At 57.6% G+C, this 23,011-nt stretch overlaps 2 protein-coding genes across 4 annotated transcripts; both read left to right on the top strand.

Moving 5' to 3' along the window:
• Positions 1-5,859: 5,859 nt before the first annotated feature.
• Positions 5,860-8,001, top strand: CDK2AP2 (cyclin dependent kinase 2 associated protein 2). Of its 2 annotated transcripts, none has more exons than XM_037053394.1 (4): positions 5,860-6,530; positions 6,814-6,914; positions 7,000-7,132; positions 7,511-8,001. In XM_037053394.1, exons 1-4 carry the CDS (start codon positions 6,449-6,451, stop codon positions 7,576-7,578), a joined length of 384 nt encoding a protein of 127 aa, XP_036909289.1. In that variant the 5' UTR covers positions 5,860-6,448; the 3' UTR covers positions 7,579-8,001. The 2 variants fall into 2 exon arrangements, with proteins under 2 accessions (XP_036909289.1, XP_036909288.1); XM_037053393.1 differs by lacking the exon at positions 5,860-6,530 and adding an exon at positions 6,545-6,651.
• Positions 8,002-9,075: 1,074 nt separating this feature from the next.
• PITPNM1 (phosphatidylinositol transfer protein membrane associated 1) lies at positions 9,076-22,649 on the top strand. Of its 2 annotated transcripts, none has more exons than XM_037053386.1 (25): positions 9,076-9,281; positions 10,211-10,327; positions 11,712-11,870; positions 11,930-11,985; positions 12,068-12,189; positions 12,389-12,613; positions 14,233-14,559; positions 14,640-14,735; positions 14,817-14,924; positions 15,586-15,647; positions 15,741-15,991; positions 16,323-16,512; positions 16,599-16,706; positions 16,951-17,108; positions 17,192-17,400; positions 17,836-18,006; positions 18,953-19,114; positions 19,348-19,496; positions 19,618-19,728; positions 19,936-20,052; positions 20,287-20,435; positions 20,524-20,673; positions 20,757-20,940; positions 21,251-21,379; positions 22,120-22,649. In XM_037053386.1, the coding sequence occupies exons 2-25, from the start codon at positions 10,250-10,252 to the stop codon at positions 22,381-22,383; spliced, it is 3,735 nt and encodes a 1,244-aa protein (XP_036909281.1). In that variant the 5' UTR covers positions 9,076-9,281; positions 10,211-10,249; the 3' UTR covers positions 22,384-22,649. The 2 variants fall into 2 exon arrangements, with proteins under 2 accessions (XP_036909281.1, XP_036909280.1); XM_037053385.1 differs by having other exon boundaries at positions 11,712-11,882; positions 11,942-11,985.
• Positions 22,650-23,011: the final 362 nt, after the last annotated feature.

Raw genomic sequence — 23,011 nt, 5'->3', positions numbered from 1 at the left:
ATTTTTAATATATTTTATTGATTATGCTATTACAGTTTTCCCATTTCCCCCCTTTAGTTTGTGTCCATGGATCATACATATAAGTTCTTTGGCTTCTCCATTTCCTATACTATTCTCCACCTTCCCGTCTATCTTCTACCTACCATCTATGCTACTTATTCTCTGTACCTTTCCCCTCTCTCTGCCTCCCCCTCCCCACTGATAACCCTCCATGTGCTCTCCATTTCTGTGGTTCTATTCCTCTTCTAGTTGTGTGCTTAGTTTGTTTTTGTTTTTGTTTTAGGTTCATTTGTTAATAACTGAGTTTGTTGTCATTTTACTGTTCATATTTTTCATCTTCCTTTTCTTAGATAAGTCCTGTTAGTATTTCATATAATAAGGGCTTGGTGATGATGAACTCCTTGAACTTGACCTTATCTGAGAAGCACTTGATCTGCCCTTCCATTCTAAATGATAGCTTTGCTGGATAGAGTCATCTTAGATGTAGGTCCTTGCCTTTCATGACTTGGAATACTTCTTTCCAGCCCCTTCTTGCCTGCAAGGTTTCTCTTAAGAAATCAGCTGACAGTCTTATGGGAATTCCTTTGTAGGTGACTGTCTCCTTTTCTCTTGCTGCTTTTAAGATTCTGTCCTTATCTTTAATCTTGGCTAATGTAATTATGATGTGCCTTGGTGTGTTCTTCCTTGGGTCCAACTTCCTTGGGACTCTTTGAGCTTCTTGGACTTCCTGGAAGTCTATTTCCTTTGGGGAAATAGAAGAACTCCAGATTGGGGAAGTTCTTCATTATTTTTTCAAAGAGGTTTTCAATTTCTTGCTCTTCCTCTTCTCCTTCTGGTACCCCTATGATTTGGATGTTGTGACATTGAAAGTTGTCCTGGAGGTTCCTAAGTCTCTTCTCATTTTTTTGAATTCTTGTTTCTTCATTCTGTTCTGGTTGAATGTTTCTTCCTTCCTTCTGGTCCAAACCATTGATCTGAGTCCCTCCCAGTTTCCTTCCCATCACTGTCGGTTCCCTGTACATTTCCTTTATTTCACTTTGTATAGCCTTCTATTTGGCGACCATATTCAGCCAATTCAGTGAGCATCCTGATGACCAGTGTTTTGAACTCTATCTGATAGGTTGGCTATCTCTTCATCACTTTGTTGCATTTTTTTTCTGGAGCTTTGATCTCTTCTTTCATTTGGGCCATTTTTGTGTGTGTGTATGTGTTGGCACACCTGTTACATAGTAAGGGGCAAAGCCTTAGTTATTTGCCAGGATGGGGCAACCCATGTTGCTGCGTTGTGATGGAGTATGTGGGGGAGGAGCTGAGAGGGAACAGGGCTGCTTGCTCTGCTGTCTGCTGGCTTTCTGTCACTTCCCCCGCTACCCACAAGCAAACTGAGCCTTTCTAGTGCTGATTCCCAGGTGGGAGGGTTTGTGTGCATTCTAGGACCCTGTGGGTCTCTCCAACAAAGTCTTCTGTGAGGCGGGAAGCATTTCCCGCTGCTGCCACAACCCTCACAGATTTTTACAGTCAGAGGTTTGAAGCTTTATTTCCCAGCACTGGGACCCTGGGTTGTGTAGTCTGTCTTGCTCCTCAGTTGTTCCTCCTAGTTTGTCCACACACAAATGTGAGACAGCCCAGTCCACCAGCTGCTGCCTCACCCAGAGTTCTCTCTGCCCCTCCTACCCACCTGGGTGAATGTTTCTTCTTTAATTCCTTGGTTGTTGGACTTCCATACTGTTCAATTTTCTTTCAGTTCTGGTTGTTTTTTGCTTTTAAATTTGTTGTTGTCCTTCTTTTAGTTGTGGGAGGAGGCACAGGGTGTCTGCCTACACCTCCATCTTGGCCAGAAGTCCCACTAAAGTCTATTTTAAATAGTTTGAATATAACATACATTCAGCAAGGTGTATAGATCTTGAGTAGAGCTCAACGAATTTTTACCTGGGTGTGCACCCAGGTAACCATCACCCAGATCAAGATACTGTGTCCACTTATTTTAGGACAGTTCTAGGTTTACAGAATTCTTTCTGGGGTTTACAGTGAGTTCCCATATACCCCACACCCCACTTCTCCCATGTGTTAGGTCAGGCTCTCCAGAGAAACAGCACCAATAGGATAGGTGTGTGTGTGTAGAGATATCTATTATAAGTCATTGGCTCAGGTGATTAGGGGGCTGGGCAGTCCCAGGACCTGCAGCCAGCACATCAGAGGCCCTGGAGAGCCTGTGGTGTGGTTCCAGTCCTGAGAACCAGGTTCTTCAGTCCAGAAGGCCTGAGAACCAGGGAAGGTGATAGTGCAATTCCAGTCTGTGGTCAGGAGAACATGGGTGTTCCCGCTCAGCAGTCAGGAGGGCAAAGGTCCCTCATACTCAGACTTTCTTGGTCTCTTTAGATCTTCAGCTGATTAGATGAGGCTCACCACACTGGGAAGAGCAGTCTGCTTTATTTAGTCCACTGATTCAATGAATGTTAATCACACCCAGAAATACCCACACACATACATGTTCAGACTCACGTTTGACCACGTGTTAGGGAATCCCATGATCCTGCCAGGTTGACACGGAACCCTAACCACCACACTATTCTTAACACCCTACACTAGAGTGGTACATTGGTCTCATTTAATGACTTCTACTGATACATGATTATTAACTTAAGTCCACATTTTATGCAGATGTCATCATTTTTTCCTGATTGTCCTTTTTCTGCGCCAGAAGGTCATCCAGGACACCACATTACGTTAGGCACCATGCCTCCTTAGGCTCTTGGTCATGACACTTTCTCAGATTTTCCTTGTTTGTTTTTCAAAAGTGATTTGACAGAATTGAGAAAGACTGATCAGGTATTTTATATAATGTCTCTAAACTGGGATTTGTCTGATGGCTTCATGACGAGTTGGGGTTACGGGTTTGGGGAAGAAGAGGGCAAAGACAATGCGCTGCTCTCATCTGCCACGTCAAGGGTGCGTACTGTCAACATGATGTCACCCTTGATGTTGGCCTTGCTCACCTGGCTAGAGACCGTGTTTACCAGATTTCTATACTATAAAGTCACTCTTTTTCCCCTCCCTCTACCCACTATACTCTTTGGAAGGAAGTCACTATGCACAGCCCACATTTAAGGGCAGAACACCAACATAAATGACTTGGAATTCTTCTGTATGGGGGATTTGTCTCTTCTCCCCCATTTATTTCTTTGTTTGTTCGTTCAATCAGTCATCTGTATGGGCTCATAGGTATTTATTCTAAACTTGAAGTTTAACCTAACACTACTTCATTCTGTTGTTCAAAGGGCCCCAGTGTGGGCTCCTGCCTCCCTTTGACATACCCCATTCATTCTGGGGTTTTCTCTTTAATGCTTTATTATTTTTGTTATTGATGTTATTTTTATTTTTAGAGAGAAGGGAAGGAAGGGAGAAAAAGAGAGGGAGAGAAACATCGACGTGAGATAGACGCATCACCCAGCTGCCTCTCGTATGTCCCCGGACTGGGAATCAAACCAGCGGTCTTTGCCTTTGTGGGACGACGCCCAACGAACTGAGCCACCCTGGTCGGGGCTGTTATTATGATTATTGTAAAACTGAGTGTATTGGAGTGACATTGGTTAATAAAATTATTTGGGTTTCAGGTGCACAATTCTGTAACACAGCATCTGTACATTGTATTGTGTGTTCACCACCCCAAGACACGTCTCCTCTGGGGTTTCGTTTTGTTTTCACCATTTTATTACTTTCTGCACCACAAAATGCTCCAGCATCACACTGAGTATTTCCTGCCGGAGCCCTAGGACCAGTCACTTCTGCAAAGTGACGGGTTCATTTTATTGGAGAAAGGTGTTAGAGACCCAGACCTGGACGCTGGGTCGCTTCTGGGCCCTCGCTGGTGACATGGAGTGAGGGCCTACGTGTGTACACTAACCTGTGTGTACACACACACTTGTGTTTCTGTGTGTCGCCAACTGTATCTATATTGAGCTAAACAAAAATTCATCTTGATGCCTCCAATTCCAATCAACTACCACATGGATCAGTCTGGCTCGACTTAGACCCTCCGCTGGCTTATCCATAACTTCTCCTCATTCCTGTGGTGAGAAGTCGCCTGTCCTCCAACTGCCTAATGTTCAGTTCTAGTGCGCGTGTGCAGTAGTTTCGGAATCGCTACCCCACACCCCCATGGGAAACCACCTCGCCACTACAGTGCAGTGCTCCAAGCAGTTCCTGTTGTCTGCGTTCTTACAGAACCCACTCACTTCCAGATTAGCACCTCACTCCCCTACCCCTTCGGAGGGGCCATTTCATACATTTGTAATGCAGCTGGATTCTTTTGTCGTATTCTGCATCCCATCTTGGGATCCTTGGCCACCTAAATGATTTTTTATTTATTTTTATTTATTTATTTTTTGAGAGAGGGGGAGGGAAGGAGAGGGAAAGAAACATCAATGTGTGGTTGCCTCTCATGCCCCTCCAACTGGGACCTGGCCTGCAGCCCAGCCATGTGCCCTGACCGGGAATCAAACTGGAGACCCTTGAGTTCTCACACCCATGCTCAATCCTCTGAGCTACACCAACCATGGCTAAATGATTTTTTTAAATGTACAAACATTAAGGTTTACTCTTTGAGAAATGTAAATGTCTTGATTTCATCATTACAGTATCCTGCAGAATAGTTTCACTGCCTTAAAAAAAAAAGTCCTGTATGCCTCACCTATTCAATTCTACCCCTCAGCACCCCTGGCAACCAGCACGTTTTTACTTTCTGTGTAAGTTTGCCTTTTCTAGAATGTCATATAATTGGAATCATCAGTATGTGGCTTTCTCATCTGGCTTCTTTCATTTAGCAACACGCCTACCTGTGTCACTTCACGGATAGATGATTTCCTTATTGCTGAATAATAGTCCATGGTAGGAATATATCACAGTTTGTCTGCTTACCTACTGAACACCACCTCTTCTGAGAAGACTTCGGTGTGGTCACCAGGCCAGCCCCCTCCTCTATGTTTCCAATGCACCCTGTCCTAGTCTCCACATTGCCTTACTGCACTGTGCGACTTAGCCTGGCTGTGTCTTCCTTGAGACAGGAGCCCCTTCAGGGCAGAGGCCATAGTCATTCATTTCCATACCAGTGTCCAGCACAAGGCCTGGCATGGAGGACAGAGTCAGAAAGTGTTTGTTGGATGAGTGAGTGTCCTGGGGATGAGAAAAACCTACAGACTTGGTGGCATGAAGGGCACACAAAGCCGGAGATTTTAGGGAGACGTGGCCTGGGAGGAAGGGTTAATACTTGGTCCAGAGTGTAAGATCGAGGGCAGTGAGGAATGAGATGTGAGGGGAGGGGTGGGTGGAGAAATAGAAAGATGCTGAGGCACTGGCGCACAACAGAAAAGAGGAGAATGAAACAATAAAGCAGTTTGTGAATATTCATTTAATCCACACAACCCCACAAGATAGTTATTATTAGCGCCTCTATTTTACAGACGGAGAAACTGAGGCAGAGAGGCCCAAGGGGAAATGGCTAGTGGGGCAGTGTGACATTCCAACCATCATTCTGAGTGGTCGGTGCTCTTTGGATACAGGGCCCGGCATGCAGTATTTGACAACGGCTAGCTGTTCCTACTATTGTCATTATATGGCACAGGCATGGGGGGGGGGGGGTCTTAGGTAAGCAGGTTGAAGGGTCTCTGAGGTTGCCCTTGGACCTAACACTAGCCTAGACCCCAGAGCAAGGCAATTCGCAAGAGGTGGGAACGTGGCGACGGTGATGGACCCGTTTCCATGGGAACAAACGAATGCTTTAGAAGAGCGCCTGCGCAGATCGGGAACAGGTTGTTGAACCGGCGAAAGGTGACGTAAAAGCGCACGGGGGTGAGACGCAGGGCTAGGAACGTCAAAGCTCTGCGTCCTCCGGCGTCCGGGGCGGAGGAAGGGTGTGTTCTGTGGCGGCGGCAGCAACAGCATCTACGGCTGGGCCGAGACCCGGTGGCGCGGAGCCTACGTGCTAAGCAACGCAAATGAGGCGTTAGGGTGGTGCCCGTGCCTGTGAAGAAGACCCATCGGCGCGTTTCGCGACAGACCAAACCCAGGTCCCGGCTTCCGAGGCCCCGCCTCTCGAGTCTTGGGACTAATCGGTTTGAGAGCGCGCGGTCTGGGGCCGCGAACTCTCCAATTGCGGAGGGCGTCGGGCACCGCCCAATCCGGAGCAGACAGGTGCGAGGTCTGGAACGCAGAGACCAATCAACAGCGGTTGCGGCCTGTTGGGGCCGCCCTCAGCCAATGAGGAGGTCCGAGTGACACCTGTGCGCACCAATCGGGAGTGAGAGAGCGTTTGTACCCGTCCGCCCTTCCGGCCCAAGCTCTATTTACCAGGGGCGTGCAGCCCGCCCACCAATCAGAGCGCAGCTGAGTGGCTAGGCAGCCAACCCCGGAGGAGCGGCCGGCCGACGTCCGCCGCACCCAAGAGTTGGGGATGTCCTACAAACCCATCGCCCCCGCCCCCAGCAGCACCCCGGGCTCCAGCACCCCTGGACCCGGCACCCCAGTCCCTACAGGTGAGGATGCAACTCCATCCCTGCTTGCCTCCCCGGGCGGTCGAGGTCTGGGAAAGAAGACGGCCTGCCGCCCACGCTCTCTGGGCCTCAGTTTGCTGGCCTGTGAAGTGGGCGTGGTCACGTAAGGGCTTAGTGGGGTGCAGGGGGAGGGGTTTGTTCCTGAAGTTGAGCGGTCTGAAATGAAGCATCCCTTTGGAAGGAATCGGACGAGTCCGGTCAGGGGCTTGGAGCGCTGGGAGATGTCCCTGTCCCGGGCTGACCTCTTAACTCGCGCATGTTGCAGCCGGAAGTGTCCCATCACCGTCGGGCTCGGTGCCGGGGGCCGCTGCCCCTTTCAGACCACTGTTTAACGACTTTGGACCGCCCTCCATGGGCTATGTGCAGGTGAGTGGGGCCGAGAGGTTGCCTACGGTTGGGGACTGGAGGCCCCCAGGGCCTGAGCTCACTGTTCTGTTCTCTTTTGACTTAGGCAATGAAGCCACCCGGCGCCCAGGGCTCCCAGAGTACCTACACGGACTTGCTGTCGGTCATAGAGGAGATGGGCAAAGAGATTCGGCCCACCTATGCTGGCAGCAAGAGCGCCATGGAGCGCCTGAAGAGAGGTGAGTGAGGCCAGGCCCACCCGCCTTAACCCCGACCCAGGAAGCAAGGACTTCAGGAGGTCCCTGAACCAAGCTCAGGCCAAGGGTCAGGATTACTGTCCATATGTGTATTGAATTCACATGTGTATAGAATTGAATTGAATCGAAATTTACTCCGTTTCCAGGGAAGGATTGGGGAATTTGTATTTCAACAGGGCAAATTTGGGGACTAGCCAAACCTGTAATCTCATCTAGCCCTTCATTAGAGTATGGTCCCTTGTACTGAAAGGAAAGGGAGAGGGGAGGCCAGGGGTCTTTTCTGGAGGGTGAGGGTGAGGGTGGGACTGGAGGGTCGCTGAGACCCTGTATGTTACTTCCCCATCCTCACCCCCACCCCAGGCATCATCCATGCCCGGGCCCTAGTCAGAGAGTGCCTGGCAGAGACAGAGCGGAACGCCCGCACGTAACAGGAAGCACCTCCACCTCCGACTCTGGACCTTTCCCGGCCACTGCAGGGCATCTGCTTCTCCCTGGCCTTCACCCCGAGTTGCGCTTCCTGTCCTGTGTCCCTTGGTGGGTGCCCTCCAGGAACCAGGGGGTGGATCTCACTCCAGTCGGCGACACTAACTTGGGACCCCTGGAATAGTTAGCAGCGAGGTCCCTGTGCGTTCCACCCGTGACCTGCCATCAGTGTTGATCCAGCTGGAGCTGTCTTCTTCCTGTGCCCCCACCGCTCAGCACTTACCCAGGACTTCTCCCCACTCTGTCCCAGACCCCTTCTCCCCGCAGGGCCTCTGAAGGCCTGCCACCTCCCTGCCTTGTCTTCTGGGCAATAGCCTCTCTTTTCTCAGTGTGTCTTTTGCTAAACGTGCCCTTTTTGTATAAATAAAGGATAATTTGGAGTTGTTCTCGCAGCTTTTAGCCTTTCTGAGTCCGGTGCTTCTGCTAAGCCTGGGTGGGCTGGGAAGAGAGAGGGAAAGAAGACTCCAGAGTAGCGCAGTGGGTGGCAGAGAGGCCACTGAGTCTGACGCCCTCCTGTCTCCGCCCAGTCCATTGACCTTGGGAGGGACCCTGCCCCTGTCTGCCCTCAGCTTTCCCTGCTCCAGTAGCTGACAGCTCCGCCCTCATTCACGTGGGGCCACCAGGGGGCAGTGCAGGGCCTTGGCCTCCTCCACAGCTGGAGGGCAATGTCACCAGCCTGGGCCTAGATGCCTGGCAAGGTGGAAATGCCAGTTCACTTAAGCCACGCCCTCGTGTCTTAATGCCCTAACAGCCTGAATGAATCAGCCCTCAGAGGCTCTGAATATACCCCATCTCTGACTCGGGAGAAGAGGAGGCACTGCTGCTTCCCTCCTCCAGCGCCTTTGAAGCAGAGCTGAGGAGAAAGGACTGAACTTCATGGGTGCTGCCATCCTTGGCCCCAGCGCCTTTAATGGACTGGGTGTGGTCCCAAGGGCTCAGCCCGCCAGCGTCTCAGCCTTTGCCCAGGGTCTAGTGGCTGGCTGGCTAGACCTGTGGACCCGGAAGGTGGAGGTGGGGCCACACTGAGGGGCTAGTCTTAGGAGTGAATGCAGGCCTCGGCTTGGGTGTGGGGTCTTGGGGTGCTGGGACCCCACCTCCTAGGCAGAGGCAAGTCAGAGACCGGCTTCTGGCCAGACTTTGGTGGGAGATGCATTTCCTCTACCCTAGGTGTCAGGTTGGAAGGGCTGGGGAGAGTGGGGAGGGGTCCCTGCCATACTGCCCCAGTACCTGGGAGGACTGGGCGAGGGTAGAAATAGAAACCAAGAGTGCTGTGGGGATTCCAAAGAGCACAGAGGGAGTAAGAAGCACCAGCATTTAGAGAACTACCTCTTCTTCCCCCGCCGCCCCCCCCCCCCCTCCACAGCCTAGAGAAGGGAAGGCAGGGGCGGGCTGCCAGGACCCCGCAGGGGTGGGGAGGGCCCGCCAGGCCCAGGAAGGGGGCGGGGCGGCCGCAGTGACGCGGCGGGCGGCGAGGAGGAACGGCTGGGGCGCCAGGCAGAAAGGTCGGGGCCATGGTCTGGCGCTACAACTCCCGAGGGTCCGGCCACTGCTGGAACCCGGGACCGGGGCTGGGGGCACTCGGGGCTCAGACCCATAGCCCGTACGCCGCCGCCTGTGCCCGGTGAGGGGCGCCCGCCCTCAACTAGCGGTGAGCTGGGACGGGCCAAGAGCACGGCGGGGGACGGGGACGCTGGGGAGCAGGGGGAAGTGGGGACAATGGGGCCCCTCGCCTTCTCGCTGGGTGCGAGGTGGTGGGGTAGGATAGGTGCCTGCAACGGAACCGCGGCGCAGTTTGGCGGGGCGGGTCTCTCAGGACTGGACCCGTGGGATACGAAGTGGAGCCACTCTGGCCTCAGCCCAAAGAGGAATCAACCCCTGGGAAGGAAGATGGGGTCCAGGAAGGGTGCTGGGGAGGGGAAAGTCGAGGATTGGGCTGCCGGCCAGGGTGGGGAAGGCAGGTCTGGGGGCCCACGGGGTTAACTGTCTGGTCCTGGAAGGCAGGTTCGGCTGTGGGGAACACTAACAGATGGTAAGAGGGGAACCGCACGGGGCTGCTCTGTGGAGAGACACCCCGAGGGACAGGGTTTTAAATGGACAAAGGAAGTGAGGGACACGGGACCCCACTGACTCCAGAAAAGGGATGCAGGACAGACAACCCAGAGGAGCCAGCTTTGGGAGACAGGCCCACAAGGAGGGCATGGGGGCTCCAGGGGGCGGGTCTCTCAGGGATGCTGTTTCAAGGGGGGCTTAGGAGGCAGCAGGGGAGGCAAGCTGGCTAGCCCCAAGCCGCCGCTCTGGGGGGCCCGCGTCAGCGCACGGTTGTCACGGCGACGGGCGGGCGGGTGGGGGGCGGGGGCTGCGCCGAAAAGAGGTCACTGATCAGCCTCGCTGCGGCTCCCGGCCCCTGGCAGCACTGGCTGCAGTGCTCGGCTCGCCTCTGCCTCCCCCGGGGCGTGCGGAAGCATGGGGTCCTGCGGAAGCTTGGGGTCCTGCGGCCCGAGCCTCTCGGCCTGCGCGCAGGGCTCGGGACTGCGCGCCGCCACCCCGCACTGACTGCTGCGCCGTGCCCTGCGCCAGGCGGAGCGGAGGCCGCGCAGCCGGCAGAGCGCTTTCAGGATGCTCATCAAGGAGTACCACATTCTGCTGCCCATGAGCTTGGACGAGTACCAGGTGGCCCAGCTCTACATGATCCAGGTGAGGGCGATGGGAAGCGGGAGACCAAGGGGGCCATACTTCTGATACTTCATCATACTGCATGCAGGAGCACGCAGGCCGCACCCAGGACAAGGGGCTGGGGCTCAGCCCCAACCAGCCCTGCTCAGGTACTTGAAAGGGCTTGGAGGCCAGAGGAGGAAAGAGGGGTGTCTCCCCCACGAACCCCCATTCAGATGCTGGGGGTAATGTAAGGGCCGTAGGGAATAAAGGCAGAAGGGCCTGGTGGTGCCTCCTCCCCCCTCCCCAAGTGCCCAGCCCACGTGTGATCTCCTGTAATCCTCCTTCGAATCTGTAATCTGGTCAGGAGGGAAGGGAGCACCTGAGGAGGCCAGAGTGAGAGAGGGAGTAAGGAGGGGTCCCAGGTGGTAAAGAAGGTTGGGAGGGGGACCCCAGAGAGCCCAGGTCAGGGAGATGGGGTGAGGATGGGGCACCAAGACTGAAATAGAGAGGTACCAGAGACCCCGGAGGATAAAGGGAGGGGGTCTGGGCGTGGGCTGTCAGAAGAGTGGGCCAGGGCGGCTCTCAGGGAGGCCTACTCCAAATGTGTTCCCCAGAGTTTTAGGGTTGGCATCTTCGGGGGCAAGAGGTCCAGGATCGGCCTGGGGGCCGAGTGGGCCAAGTCTGGGCTCCGGAGCTATAAGAGGGTGGGATCTGGGTGTTCCAAACTTTGACGGGTGTGGCAGGAGCTGGCTGTGGGGTCCCATGGAGTAAGGGGACCAGGGTCAGGTCCTCAGAGAAGTGGGGGCCTTTTTCACGACCTCGGTTCTTCCAGCCCACCCACCCCAGCCCCCTTGCCATCCCTGGATCCTGTGCAGCAGCTCCCCCCGGCCTTGAATACTTCCCCCAGCCCCACACTCACTCGGCACCCTCCCTTCCCTCCTGGAAGCCAGGTTCATGGTATCTCCTTGAGGCCTTCTCTGACCGTCTGTGGAAACTGCAAACCCCAGCCCACTCCCCTAACCCTATGCTATGCTTTTTCCTGAGCACTTACCCTTCTAACATACCACATAATTGACTTGTTTCTTTGTCCGTCTTCCTCCATTAGAACGTAAGTTCCACAAGGGCAGGGGTCTTTGTTCTGCTTATCAGCATATTCTAATTACTATACTCCTAAACAAGGCCAGGGCTAAAGTGCTCCATAGATGTTTGAGTGACTGAATTAGAGCTGGGGATTGCAGTGGGAGACTGGACAGCGGCCGTGACCCTGATCCTAGGAGCATCTGGGGGTGGGGGTAGCCAGGGCAGGGTTTCACGGGGTTGGAAAGGCTAGACGGGGGCCCAGACCTGTGCCGGTGGCCAGGCAAGGCTGGGGATTCCGGGAGCTGGGGCTGAGCTCCGCGTTCTACTCTGCCCTGGACTACAGAAAAAGAGCCGGGAGGAGTCGAGTGGTGAGGGCAGTGGCGTGGAGATCCTGGCCAACCGGCCTTACGCGGACGGGCCCGGTGGCAGTGGGCAGTACACACACAAGGTGTACCACGTGGGCTCCCACATCCCAGGCTGGTTCCGGGCACTGCTGCCCAAGGCTGCCCTGCAGGTGGAGGAGGAGTCCTGGAATGCTTACCCCTACACCCGAAGCCCAAGGCTGCCCTGCAGGTGGAGGAGGAGTCCTGGAATGCTTACCCCTACACCCGAACCCGGTGAGTGGGTAGGCTGGGCTCGGGACCACGAGAACAGCCCGGGTGAGCACAGTCGTCACCCTCGCCCCTGCCCTCTGACCAGGTACACCTGCCCCTTTGTGGAGAAATTCTCCATTGAAATAGAGACCTATTACCTGCCCGATGGGGGAGAGCAGCCAAACGTCTTTAACCTGAGTGGGGCCGAGAGGAGACAGCGCATCCTGGGTGAGGCCCGGAGCCAGTGGGGGGGCCCTGAAGACCCTCTCTGGCCACCTGACTCCCTTGACAGGCAGGCTCTGACAAGCCCCAGGCTCTCTCTGGGCCCAGGCTTCCAGTCCTCAGACAGCTTCCCAATCCTGAGGAAGGGGAGGGGTGGCAGGGGCTGGGGGGGCTGGCAGTGTTCAGTGCCCCTGGAACCCACCAGATACCATCGACATCGTGCGGGATGCAGTGGCCCCAGGCGAGTACAAAGCAGAAGAGGACCCCCGGCTGTACCGGTCGGTTAAGACTGGCCGAGGACCGCTGGCTGATGACTGGGCGCGCAAGGCGGCTCAGACGGGGCCCCTCATGTGCGCCTACAAGCTGTGCAAGGTCGAGTTTCGATACTGGGGAATGCAGGCCAAGATCGAGCAGTTCATCCACGATGTCGGTGAGCGCCCAGTTGCATCCCGATTACCGGGCATGCGCCCGCCCCCGTGTTTGAGCCAGGATGCTCTCAGGCTGCAGGGCACGTGGAAGCGTAAAAGCACCATTTCCATTTGATGTGCTGAGCACTAAGGTCGGGGGCAGAGCACAGCCCGGCAGTGGGGGGTCAGGGGAGACCAGCCTTGAGGTGCAGGTGAGAGTCAGGAGGGTAAAAAGCTGGGGGCATGATCTTGAGGTCTAAATTCTGTTCTGTGCATCCAGCTAGACATAGTGACCTTCGGGGGGCCACCAGCCCTAACTGGCAGCGTGCTCAGAAGTGCAGGCAAGGCTGTGACTGGTGTCATGCTCTCAGGGCCCCTCCAGACCCCAGCTCCGAGACCCATCCTCTGGCCGTGGTATCCAGGAGCCTGGGTCAGGTCACCCTAAACCCAGCCCACAGCTGCTGGGGTGCAGCCCTGCCCCACCTCCCAGGCCCGAGGGTGGGCCGGCTGCGGCGAGAAGAACCCCCAGGTGCAGGCCTCCAGGGCCTGGGTTCCACTTCCATGCACTCCCACGGAGCCCCAGCGAGCCGCTTCCCACCGCTGCACCTTAGATTGTCCTCCTGTAACCGAGGGGAGTTCGGGCCAGATGTTAAAAGCTAATGTGGGCCACAACATGCAGACTGTTTTTTTTATTGAATTTATTGGGGTGACACTGGTTAATAAAACGATACAGGTTTCAGGCGTACAGTTCTATAACACATCATGTGTACGGTGTATTGTGTGTTCACCACCCCAGTCAAGCCTCCACCCATCACCATTTATCCCCCAACCCCGTGCCCTCTTTACCTCCCCCCACCCCTCCCGCCTCCCCTCCCCCAGACCCTTTGCTAACTAACCACTTTTCATGCAAGATCTCCTTTAACACACAAACACCCCTCAAGGTAAGGACTGTTATTATTCCCATTTTACAGATGAGCAAATTTAGCTTAGACAAGGGCAAATTCAGCTCCTTGTCTTAACATTTGGAAAAATACCAAAGGCAAAAATAAGAAAATAAAAATTACCCATGTAATAACTATAAGATTCTGATATATTTCCTTCCAGAAGTTTATCATTACAATTCAACTGTTATCACTGTATTTCCTAGAGACTGAGATTCAGAACTTTCTTCCTCCCTTAGGATAAAAATATCCCAGAATGGGTATCATCTTTCGCTGCACCCTTCATTGTGTGCCAACACTTCCATTAACTATTAACACCTTCATTAACCACCAACAATTTCATTAACTGTTAACGCCTTAATTGTTAACTCCTCTGGAGACATCAGTGGGAAGCCAGATGGAAGAGCCAGAGCGAGCAGTGGCCCGCGCTTCCTGCGGGGTGGGGTGGGGTGGGGTGCCTGCGGCTGAGCTGGGGGGTCCCGAGGGCTAGAAGAGGCAGTGGGGAGGGAGGGTGGTGCAGCAGGAAGACAGATGCCCCAGGTTCCACTCCCAGACCCTGGACGGCACTTGCCCTGCTCTATGTTGTGAGTGGGGTGTGCCCAGGGGGCCACTGCCCAACTTGGAGGGCTGGGCACGTGGACCTTGTGGCAGGGACGTTTGGGGTGGGGAAGGCGTTGTCCTTGATGCCTGGGCACCTGCAGGCCTTCGCCGGGTGATGCTGCGAGCCCACCGCCAGGCCTGGTGCTGGCAGGACGAGTGGACGGATCTGAGCATGGCTGACATCCGGGCACTGGAGGAAGAGACCGCCCGTATGCTGGCCCAGCGCATGGCCAAGTGCAGCACAGACAGTGAGGGGCCCGAGGCCCAGCCCCCCGGAAAGCCGTGCGCTGAGGCCCGGGCTGGGGCCAGCCATGCTGGCACCCCCGACGGGCCCGAGGCCCCCCTGGGCCCTGATGCCTCGCCTGATGCCAGCTTCGGCAAACAATGGTCCTCATCCTCCCGCTCCTCCTACTCCTCCCAGCACGGAGGTGAGGTGGAGGCTTGGGGACGGGTGGGAGTGACCCGCCATCTGTCTGGGTTCCCAGGCTGACCCCATGGGGCCCTGCAGGGGGCGTGTCTCCTCAGAGCTTGTCCGAGTGGCGCATGCAGAACATTGCCCGAGACTCCGAGAACAGCTCTGAAGAGGAGTTCTTTGACGCCCACGGTCAGCCCTTCGGCTGGGCGGAAGTGGGTGTGTCCTTGAGCGACTTCTCCCGCCTCCTGACACAGCCCCTTGTCCCTTCAGAAGGCTTCTGGGACAGTGAGGAGGTCTTCCCCAAGGAGATGACCAAGTGGAACTCCAATGACTTTATCGATGCCTTCGCTTCCCCCGTGGAGGCTGAGGGGGCACCAGGTAAAGATCTAGAATCAGGGCTCCAGCACCCGGGGGCGGCGGGGACTCGGAGAGCAAGTCAGCCCTGAGTGAAAAGGGGACTGTCAGTCCAGAGATGCTCATTCAGTACACAAGTGAAGAGTGAGTGGAGAATGGGCAGGTGGGGGCACAGCTGGAGTGTATTCAAGGCGCAGACGTGCCGCAGAGAATAGAGGAACTCACTGGGAGTCCAGGCAGGCTTCCCGTGGGAGCTGATGTCGAAGCTGGACGCCGAAGGATGGACCAGCTCGGTCCAACAGGACTTTCTGCAGTGGCAGAAATGTTCAAGCCACCGGGCAGGCGCATGTGGCTGTTAAGCACTCGAAATGTGGTTACTGTGACTGGGGTGCTGAAGCTTGGATGGTATTAGACTTTCATTCATTTCCCTCTAAATGGGCACACATGGACAGTGGCCACCATTACCGGCAGGGCAGAATCAGAAAGGACTTTCCAGGCAAACAGGCATCGTGGGGAGGGGCTGCCCTGGCAGCAAAGGACCGGCCCAGAGGTGCGAGCTGACCTGGGAGAGGGGAGCAGGGAGAGGTTAGAGGCAGGTGGGGCTTGGGGGTGCCACCCAGGCAGAGTATCTGGAGTGTCAGATGAAGGGACCCCCCCATAGTCCCCTTCACTCTCTGCCCTACAGACCCTGGAGCTGAGGCCTCCAAAGATATGAGGGATGGGGCCCCAGCACCCAGGGACTCAGAGGTAAGTATGACCCGCCACCCTATGTCACAGTCCCGCCCACCCACCTGCCAGACCACTGCTCTGACTCCCCCGGTACTCCACTGTGCCCCATAGGGCCCAGAAGGAGCTGGGGAGCTGGGGGCCGAGGCGTGCGCAGTCCACGCCCTCTTCCTCATCCTGCATAGTGGCAACATCCTGGACTCCGGCCCCGGAGATGCCAACTCCAAGCAGGCAGATGTGCAGACGCTGAGCCTGGCCTTTGAAGCCGTCACCCGCATCCACTTCCCTGAGGCCCTGGGCCACGTGGCACTGCGCCTGGTGCCCTGCCCGCCCGTCTGTGCAGCTGCCTATGCCCTTGTCTCCAAGTACTAGTCTGGGGTAGAAGGGGTGGGGGTATACAGGCCCCCCAAGGTGCAGACACCCACCTGGGGGCTCCAGGGACCGGGAAGACCCCATGGGGGAAGAGGGAGGAGTCTGGGAAGCCAGGCAGACACCTCGGCCGGCCAGCCACACAGCTAGACCTCAGTTTCCAGTCAGTGGCTTTATCACAAAGGCCTCCAGGGTGCGGGCGCTGCCCACAAAGGCCCCGTGGTACTAGGACTTGCCAGCAAGCCAAGGGGACTTGGAGGGGCCGTGATGGGGCTGCAGGCCCCCACCCTCCCACCCACCCACCCACCACGCCTCCTCTTCCTCCAGCCTGAGCCCCTACAGCCACGACGGCGACAGCCTGTCCCGCTCCCAGGACCACGTCCCCCTGGCTGCCCTGCCGCTGTTGGCCACCTCGTCCTCCCGATACCAGAACGCTGTGGCCACGGTCATCGCCCGAACCAACCAGGCCTATGCCGCCTTCCTGCGCTCGTCTGAGGGTGCTGGCTTCTGCGGGCAGGTCAGGAGCTGGGGCGCTCCTGGGAGCTTGCTGTAGGGCCCTCCATCCACATGCCAGTCCCCCTGAGGCACTGCCCTGTCCCCAAGGTGGTGCTGATTGGAGACGGTGTCGGTGGGATCCTGGGCTTTGACGCTCTCTGTCACAGTGCCAGCGCAGGCGCGGGGAGCCGGGGCAGCAGCCGCCGAGGGAGCATGGTGAGTGGGGTTGGACGCTGCCTCCTGGCGGATGGGGGGGTGTCTCTCCTCCAGGGCTCTTCCCCTGGAACGGGACGCTCTGCAGACAGGTCCCCTGCTGCCCCATTCTGTCCCCTCTGGGGCTCTGCCCCAGTCACTTTCTTTGACTCTCTGCCCGACATCCAAGCCTCACTCCTCACTTCCAAATAAGTAGAAATTACATTGTCTTCAGTCCTAAGGGTTTTCTGTCCTATCTTCCTTCTAGAACAATGAGCTGCTCTCCCCAGAGATCGGCCCAGCGAGGGACCCCCTGGCAGATGGGGTGGAAGGGCTGGGCCGGGCCAGCCCAGAACCCTCAGCCCTGCCCACCCAGCGGACCCCCGGTGATGTGGCCAATCCTGAACCTGAGGGTGCACAGAACAGGTAATATTCCTGCCCCATCATCCCCACTCTGGGCTTGTGCTGGGCTGTTGAAGCAGCAGCAGTGAGCCCCCCCCACCCCACAGCCTGCAGGTGGCCGCCACAACTGCCCCCTCTTCCGGGGAGCCCAGGCGGGCAAGCACAGCCTCCTGCCCACCCACTGCCACCTCGGAGGCTCCTGATGGCCCCGTTAGCGCCGCCCGCCTGGACTTCAAGGTCTCCGGCTTCTTTCTCTTCGGCTCCCCGCTGGGCCTGGTGCTGGCTCTGCGCAAAACCGTGATGCCTGCCTTGGAGGGTGAGCCCTCGGGATGGGGTGGGAGCCATGCCCCTAAGTCAGCTCCTCCAGATTCATCTCACCTGAGATGCCAGCATTATTGCGATACCCATCCTCCATACCAATTAAATGGCCTGGCTAGAGACGGGGAACCCGTGGTCCAGAACGAAGGGACGGGCCAATGCCAGGTTTCCCGAGGTGCACCAGGAGGAACTGGTGCCCACAGATGCTCTGTGTGGGAAGGGGTCCGACGAGCGTGGAAAGCATTCATCCTGAACCACCTCAGCAGATCGCAGACTCTGCTCTCTTTGTAGCTAAGAGACCTGTATCACTCAGTAGGACCCTGGTGACCTCCCAGGGAGTGAAGTTTGGGAAGTGCTGGCTCGGGGTCACACAGCATGCCTGGGTGCTGCTTCCCACACCCTGTGTCTCCCCACTTTATCTTCTGGGTACCAGTAGCCCAAATGCGCCCAGCCTGCGAGCAGATCTACAACCTCTTCCACGCGGCCGACCCCTGTGCCTGCCGCCTCGAGCCCCTGCTGGCCCCCAGGTTTCAGGCCATTGCCCCACTGGCTGTACCCCGCTACCAGAAGTTCCCCCTGGGAGATGGCTCATCCCTGCTGCTGGGTATGCTCACCAAACAAGATAAATGGGGGAGGGAGGAGGGCCTAACAGGGGGCATGGGGAAGGGCCCCCTCATCCAGGGAGACATAGGTAGTTCCCACACCACTGGTAGCTGCTCATGTCACCATTGCCAGGACCAGGGAGCCCCACCCCAGCCCCCTGGGAGGTCTGAGTTCCCAATACCCTCTGGCATTTTCTGCCCAGGGTCAGTGGTGAGGACTAGGGGAGACAGTGACACTGGTATGGCTGTATGAGAGCAGCCACCAGTGGGGAGGCGGGCTGCGGAGTCTGTGCGGTGGTGCCCGGTGACCCATACCCACATGCTCCTGTGCTCCAGTGTGGCCTGTGCACGTATACGGGACACATGGGCCTGGGGTGGGGTGGTGGTGACAGGCACCCCAGCAAGGATGCAGCTGTCTGTTGGGTGAGTTAAGAGGAGAGAATGCCCTGACTCGTCACTTCCACCAGATGTGGAGCGGTTTTGCCTCGGCTACGGACTGATCAGGGAGGGCCGGCGGGGAAGATGGTGGAGGTGTGGGGGCTGAGCTGTCTTGGAACCCCAGAGCCAGAGCTGGAAGACTGGNGGGGAGGCGGGCTGCGGAGTCTGTGCGGTGGTGCCCAGTGACCCATACCCACATGCTCCTGTGCTCCAGTGTGGCCTGTGCACGTATACGGGACACATGGGCCTGGGGTGGGGTGGTGGTGACAGGCACCCCAGCAAGGATGCAGCTGTCTGTTGGGTGAGTTAAGAGGAGAGAATGCCCCGACTCGTCACTTCCACCAGATGTGGAGCGGTTTTGCCTCGGCTACGGACTGATCAGGGAGGGCCGGCGGGGAAGATGGTGGAGGTGTGGGGGCTGAGCTGTGTTGGAACCCCAGAGCCAGAGCTGGAAGACTGGCAGGAGGGCAGCCAGCCCAGCCTGCAGCTGAGGGTGCCCCTCCTCTCCAGCTGACACCCTGCAGACACACTCGGGCCTCTTCCTGGAGGAGCTGGAGATGGTGCCCTCAACACCCACCTCCACCAGCGGTGCCTTCTGGAAGGGCAGTGAGTTAGGCACGGAGCCACAGGCCCAGCCAGCTGCCCCCAGCAGCACCAGTGAGGTGGTTAAGAGTAAGTCAGCCCGACACCCAGCCAGGGGAGGGCACCCTTGTGCCATTTCGCGAGCCCAGCGGATACACCACTACTCCCAGCATCTGGTCTGGAAACACCCTCCTCCAGCACCCAGCCCAGACTCAGAAAAGCAGGCTTGGGGGGAAAGGAGGGAGGGAAAAGCACCCAGGGGCCAGCTCGGTGGGCCTGGGGTGGGAGGCCACCCTGACTCACTGCCCACCATGGTTGTGCAGTCCTGGAGAGATGGTGGGGGACGAAGCGGATAGACTACTCGCTCTACTGCCCCGAGGCGCTCACCGCCTTCCCCACTGTCACGCTGCCTCACCTCTTCCACGCCAGCTACTGGGAGTCGGCGGACGTGGTAGCCTTCATCCTGCGCCAGGTGGGCCGGGATACAGGATAGGGCATGGGAACCATGGGAACTGGACAAGGACAGGGAGCTGTGGGCTGGGGGAGGGGCGGCCCTAGGACCCTGCTCACGTGACCTAGCCCCTTCCTGCTAGGTGATCGAGAAAGAGCAGCCACAGCTGGCCGAGTGCGAGGAGCCGTCCATCTACAGCCCGGCCTTCCCCAGGGAGAAGTGGCAGCGCAAACGCACGCAAGTCAAGATCCGAGTAGGTGCACTGCCCCTTGGAGCCCCGCCCCTCTCCCCAGATCCCCGCCTCCAGGGTCTTCCCAAGTCCTGCCCCCTACCTCCCTCGTTGGTCTGGGCCCCACCTAATCATACCTCGGCCCCGCCCCTGGGAACAACGGGTCGCCTTTCCGCTTCCCCAAAACTTCCTGTTATCTGGCTGTGCGCTCTTGCCATCTCTTCCTGCCAGAATGTCACTTCCAACCACCGGGCGAACGACACTGTGGTGTGCGAGGGCCGCCCCCAGGTGCTGAATGGGCGCTTCATGTATGGGCCCTTGGACGTGGTCACGCTCACTGGAGAGAAGGTTAGGACCCAGTGGAACTTAGCCCCGGGTAAACCCGCCCCCGTTGGTCAATTGCACCCCCAAGCGGGAGTTCCTGGTCCTGCTTCCTGTCCCCTGGGCAACTCCGGGACCTGCCAGGTTGAGCGCTCAGCCCCATCCACCCCAGATGACAGGCCCGCCTCTGCCCCCCATTCAAAGTCAGGGGGTGGCAGGGGTCTCCACTCCTCGGACACTCTCGCCCCCTCTGCTTACCAGGTGGACATCTACATCATGACACAGCCACTGTCCGGCAAGTGGATCCACTTTGGCACCGAGGTCACCAACAGCTCTGGCCGCCTCACCTTTCCGCTGCCTACTGAGCGTGTGCTGGGCATCGGCGTCTACCCAGTGCGCATGATGGTTCGGTGAGCACGGGGTGGGCCGGTTCTCTGGGGAGCAGCTGGGCTTCACCACTGCCCGCCCCCAAGCCACTCACACCACTGTGGGCTGCAGGGGCGACCACACCTATGCTGAGTGCTGCCTGACGGTGGTAGCCCGCGGCACCGAGGCCGTGGTCTTCAGCATAGATGGCTCCTTCACTGCCAGCGTCTCCATCATGGGCAGCGACCCCAAGGTGCGCGCCGGCGCTGTGGATGTGGTCAGGTAGGAGCGGCCACTGCCAGGCTCACCCTGGAGACCAGCCCCCACCCCTGGCACCTGGAGCTGACTGCTGCCCCATCCCACAGGCACTGGCAGGATGCAGGCTATCTGATTGTGTACGTGACTGGCCGGCCTGACATGCAGAAGCACCGTGTAGTGGCCTGGCTGTCACAGCACAACTTCCCCCACGGGGTCGTCTCCTTCTGCGATGGTCTTACCCATGACCCGCTGCGCCAGAAAGCAATGTTTCTGCAGAGCCTGGTGCAGGAGGTATGTCGACTGGGAAGGGTCCCACCTCTGTCCTTGGCCCACCTCTGTCCTTGGCCCATCTCTAGGAGCTTAACTGATAGGGGAGGTCCCTATGCTCCTGTCCTATCGTGCTCCAAGGGGCCCCTCCTCCTTAGGGCCAACTAGGGAGATCCAGTCGGTCCTGCCTCCCATCTGTGCCTGGTGTTGTGCGACACTCTGCCCCTCCTCTGCCCAACTAGCTTGGCTCCCTATCTGACCTGGGAAGCCCACCAGACGCCACCCCCAGCCTCATGCCGTACCAAGGGTGGCTCACTGGCCTCTCCCACCATAGGTGGAACTGAACATTGTGGCTGGCTATGGGTCCCCCAAAGACGTGGCCGTATATGCAGCAGTGGGCCTGCCCCCCAGCCAGACCTACATCGTGGGCCGCGCCGTACGGAAGCTGCAAGCGCAGTGCCAGGTGAGGGCCAAGCTGGGGTGAGGACTGGGAGCCTGGGTCTGAGGTCACAAGTTCCACCTGTGTTAAGAAGAGCCGGCCCTGGCTGGTGCGGCTCAGTGGACTGAGCACTGGCCTGAGAACCAAAGGGTCGCCAGCTCAATTCCCAGTCGGGGCACATGCCTGGGTTGCGGGCCAGGTCCCAGTAGGGGACACATGAGAGGCAACTACATGTTGATGTTTCTCTCCCTTTCTCCTCTCTAAAAATAAAATCAAAAAACAAGAAGAAAGGGGGCTGGCTGTGAGATGGCTGGCCTGCCCAGGGGACCCGGGCTCCTCCTCCTAGGACAGGGGTCACAAGCAGCTTGGGGCTGCGGAACAGACCAGCACTGGTCACTCAGGCTGGTTGTGGCACAGCCCTGGGCATGGGCCTGGACCCTTTTAAGCTCCAGCTGACTGTCTATTAAATGGAAATAATAAAATGGCATTGACCTTGACAGCTATTGTGAAGGTCATGTGATCATGTGATTACTGCACAGGAACATGCACAGGCACAGAAAGTGCTTGTGAGCTGCTATTATTAACGCCCCCACCCTGAGGCCATGTCGTAGGTGAGGAGACAGGCCCAGAGAGGTGCAGGGCCGGGAGTAAAGCCAAGGCAGCCCCACCCGGGAGCCTGGGGAGGACGGGGCAGGGCGGGGGGTGGGGGCAGTGAGGGAACCTCAGACCACCATCCCCTCATCCCTGTCCACCTCTGTCCACAGTTCCTGTCAGATGGCTACGTGGCCCATCTGGGCCAGCTGGAAGCTGGCTCCCACCCTCATGCCCCCACGGGACCCTCAAGAGCCACCCTGGCCAAGAGCAGCTATGGTGGGGCCGCCCCTGTGGACTTCCTCCGCAAACAGAGCCAGCTGCTTCGTTCTAGGGGACCCAGCCAGGCAGATCGGGAGGGCCCAGGGACACCGCCCACCATGCTGGCCCGGGGCAAGGCCCGAAGCATCAGCCTCAAGTTGGACTGTGGAGAATGAGGCCCACACTGTGGCTGGACTTGGGTTATTTATTCACATGTTCAGGGGCCTGAGTGGCCACGTGTGGGAGGCTGGGGGCCCAGACCCCTGGCCCTGGCACCCCAGCTCCACACCCTGCATCTTTGCCCCTCAGCGTTACTTCCCTTTCAGTGGGGGGGGGGGGGCCCAGCCCGGGGCGGGGGGCAGTGAGGAGGGGGCAGGGATCGACAAGGACCCAGAGGCGTTTCCAGTGTATAAACCATGGAAATAAACACCATGGCCTCCCACCCAACTGCCCACTAGCCTGATCTCGTGGGGCAGCCAAGTCCACAGTTTCTAGTTCCATGGGGACATTGATGGGCAGAAGGGGGCCAGGATGAGCCCAGGACCATACACACATCGGGAGCAGGGCCAGGAGGGGCGCCTGGGTCTCGTGGAGGGTTCTGTCCTCCCTGCTCCCCAAGCAAGGCTTTTTTCTGGAGTCAGCCCAGACTTGGCTTGTGCTGGAAACCTCTGCCTCCAGGAGCTGAGACCAGGGGACTGCTGGGTCAGAGGGTGGAGGGAGAGCATGTCACTGAAGCACAAACTTTGCTGCTCCCTTAAGACTGAAGGCCCCTGGCACTGCAGCCCTGGCCAGCCAGAAGTGTTT

Source organism: Sturnira hondurensis, unplaced genomic scaffold (assembly GCF_014824575.4).
Source record: "Sturnira hondurensis isolate 20B ecotype Veracruz unplaced genomic scaffold, ASM1482457v3 Scaffold0007797, whole genome shotgun sequence".
Taxonomy (NCBI): Eukaryota; Metazoa; Chordata; class Mammalia; order Chiroptera; family Phyllostomidae; genus Sturnira; species Sturnira hondurensis.
This window is presented reverse-complemented; position numbering and strand designations above follow the sequence as displayed.

Coding starts and splice junctions, on each gene's coding strand:
- CDK2AP2 (XM_037053394.1), top strand. CDS start 6,449: ATGTCCTACAAACCCATCGCCCCCGCCCCCAGCAGCACCCCGGGCTCC. Junction 6,531..6,813: donor CGGCACCCCAGTCCCTACAG/GTGAGGATGCAA, acceptor CGCATGTTGCAG/CCGGAAGTGTCCCATCACCG. Junction 6,915..6,999: donor CCTCCATGGGCTATGTGCAG/GTGAGTGGGGCC, acceptor CTTTTGACTTAG/GCAATGAAGCCACCCGGCGC.
- PITPNM1 (XM_037053386.1), top strand. CDS start 10,250: ATGCTCATCAAGGAGTACCACATTCTGCTGCCCATGAGCTTGGACGAG. Junction 19,115..19,347: donor CACCAGTGAGGTGGTTAAGA/GTAAGTCAGCCC, acceptor ATGGTTGTGCAG/TCCTGGAGAGATGGTGGGGG. Junction 19,729..19,935: donor GCACGCAAGTCAAGATCCGA/GTAGGTGCACTG, acceptor TCTTCCTGCCAG/AATGTCACTTCCAACCACCG.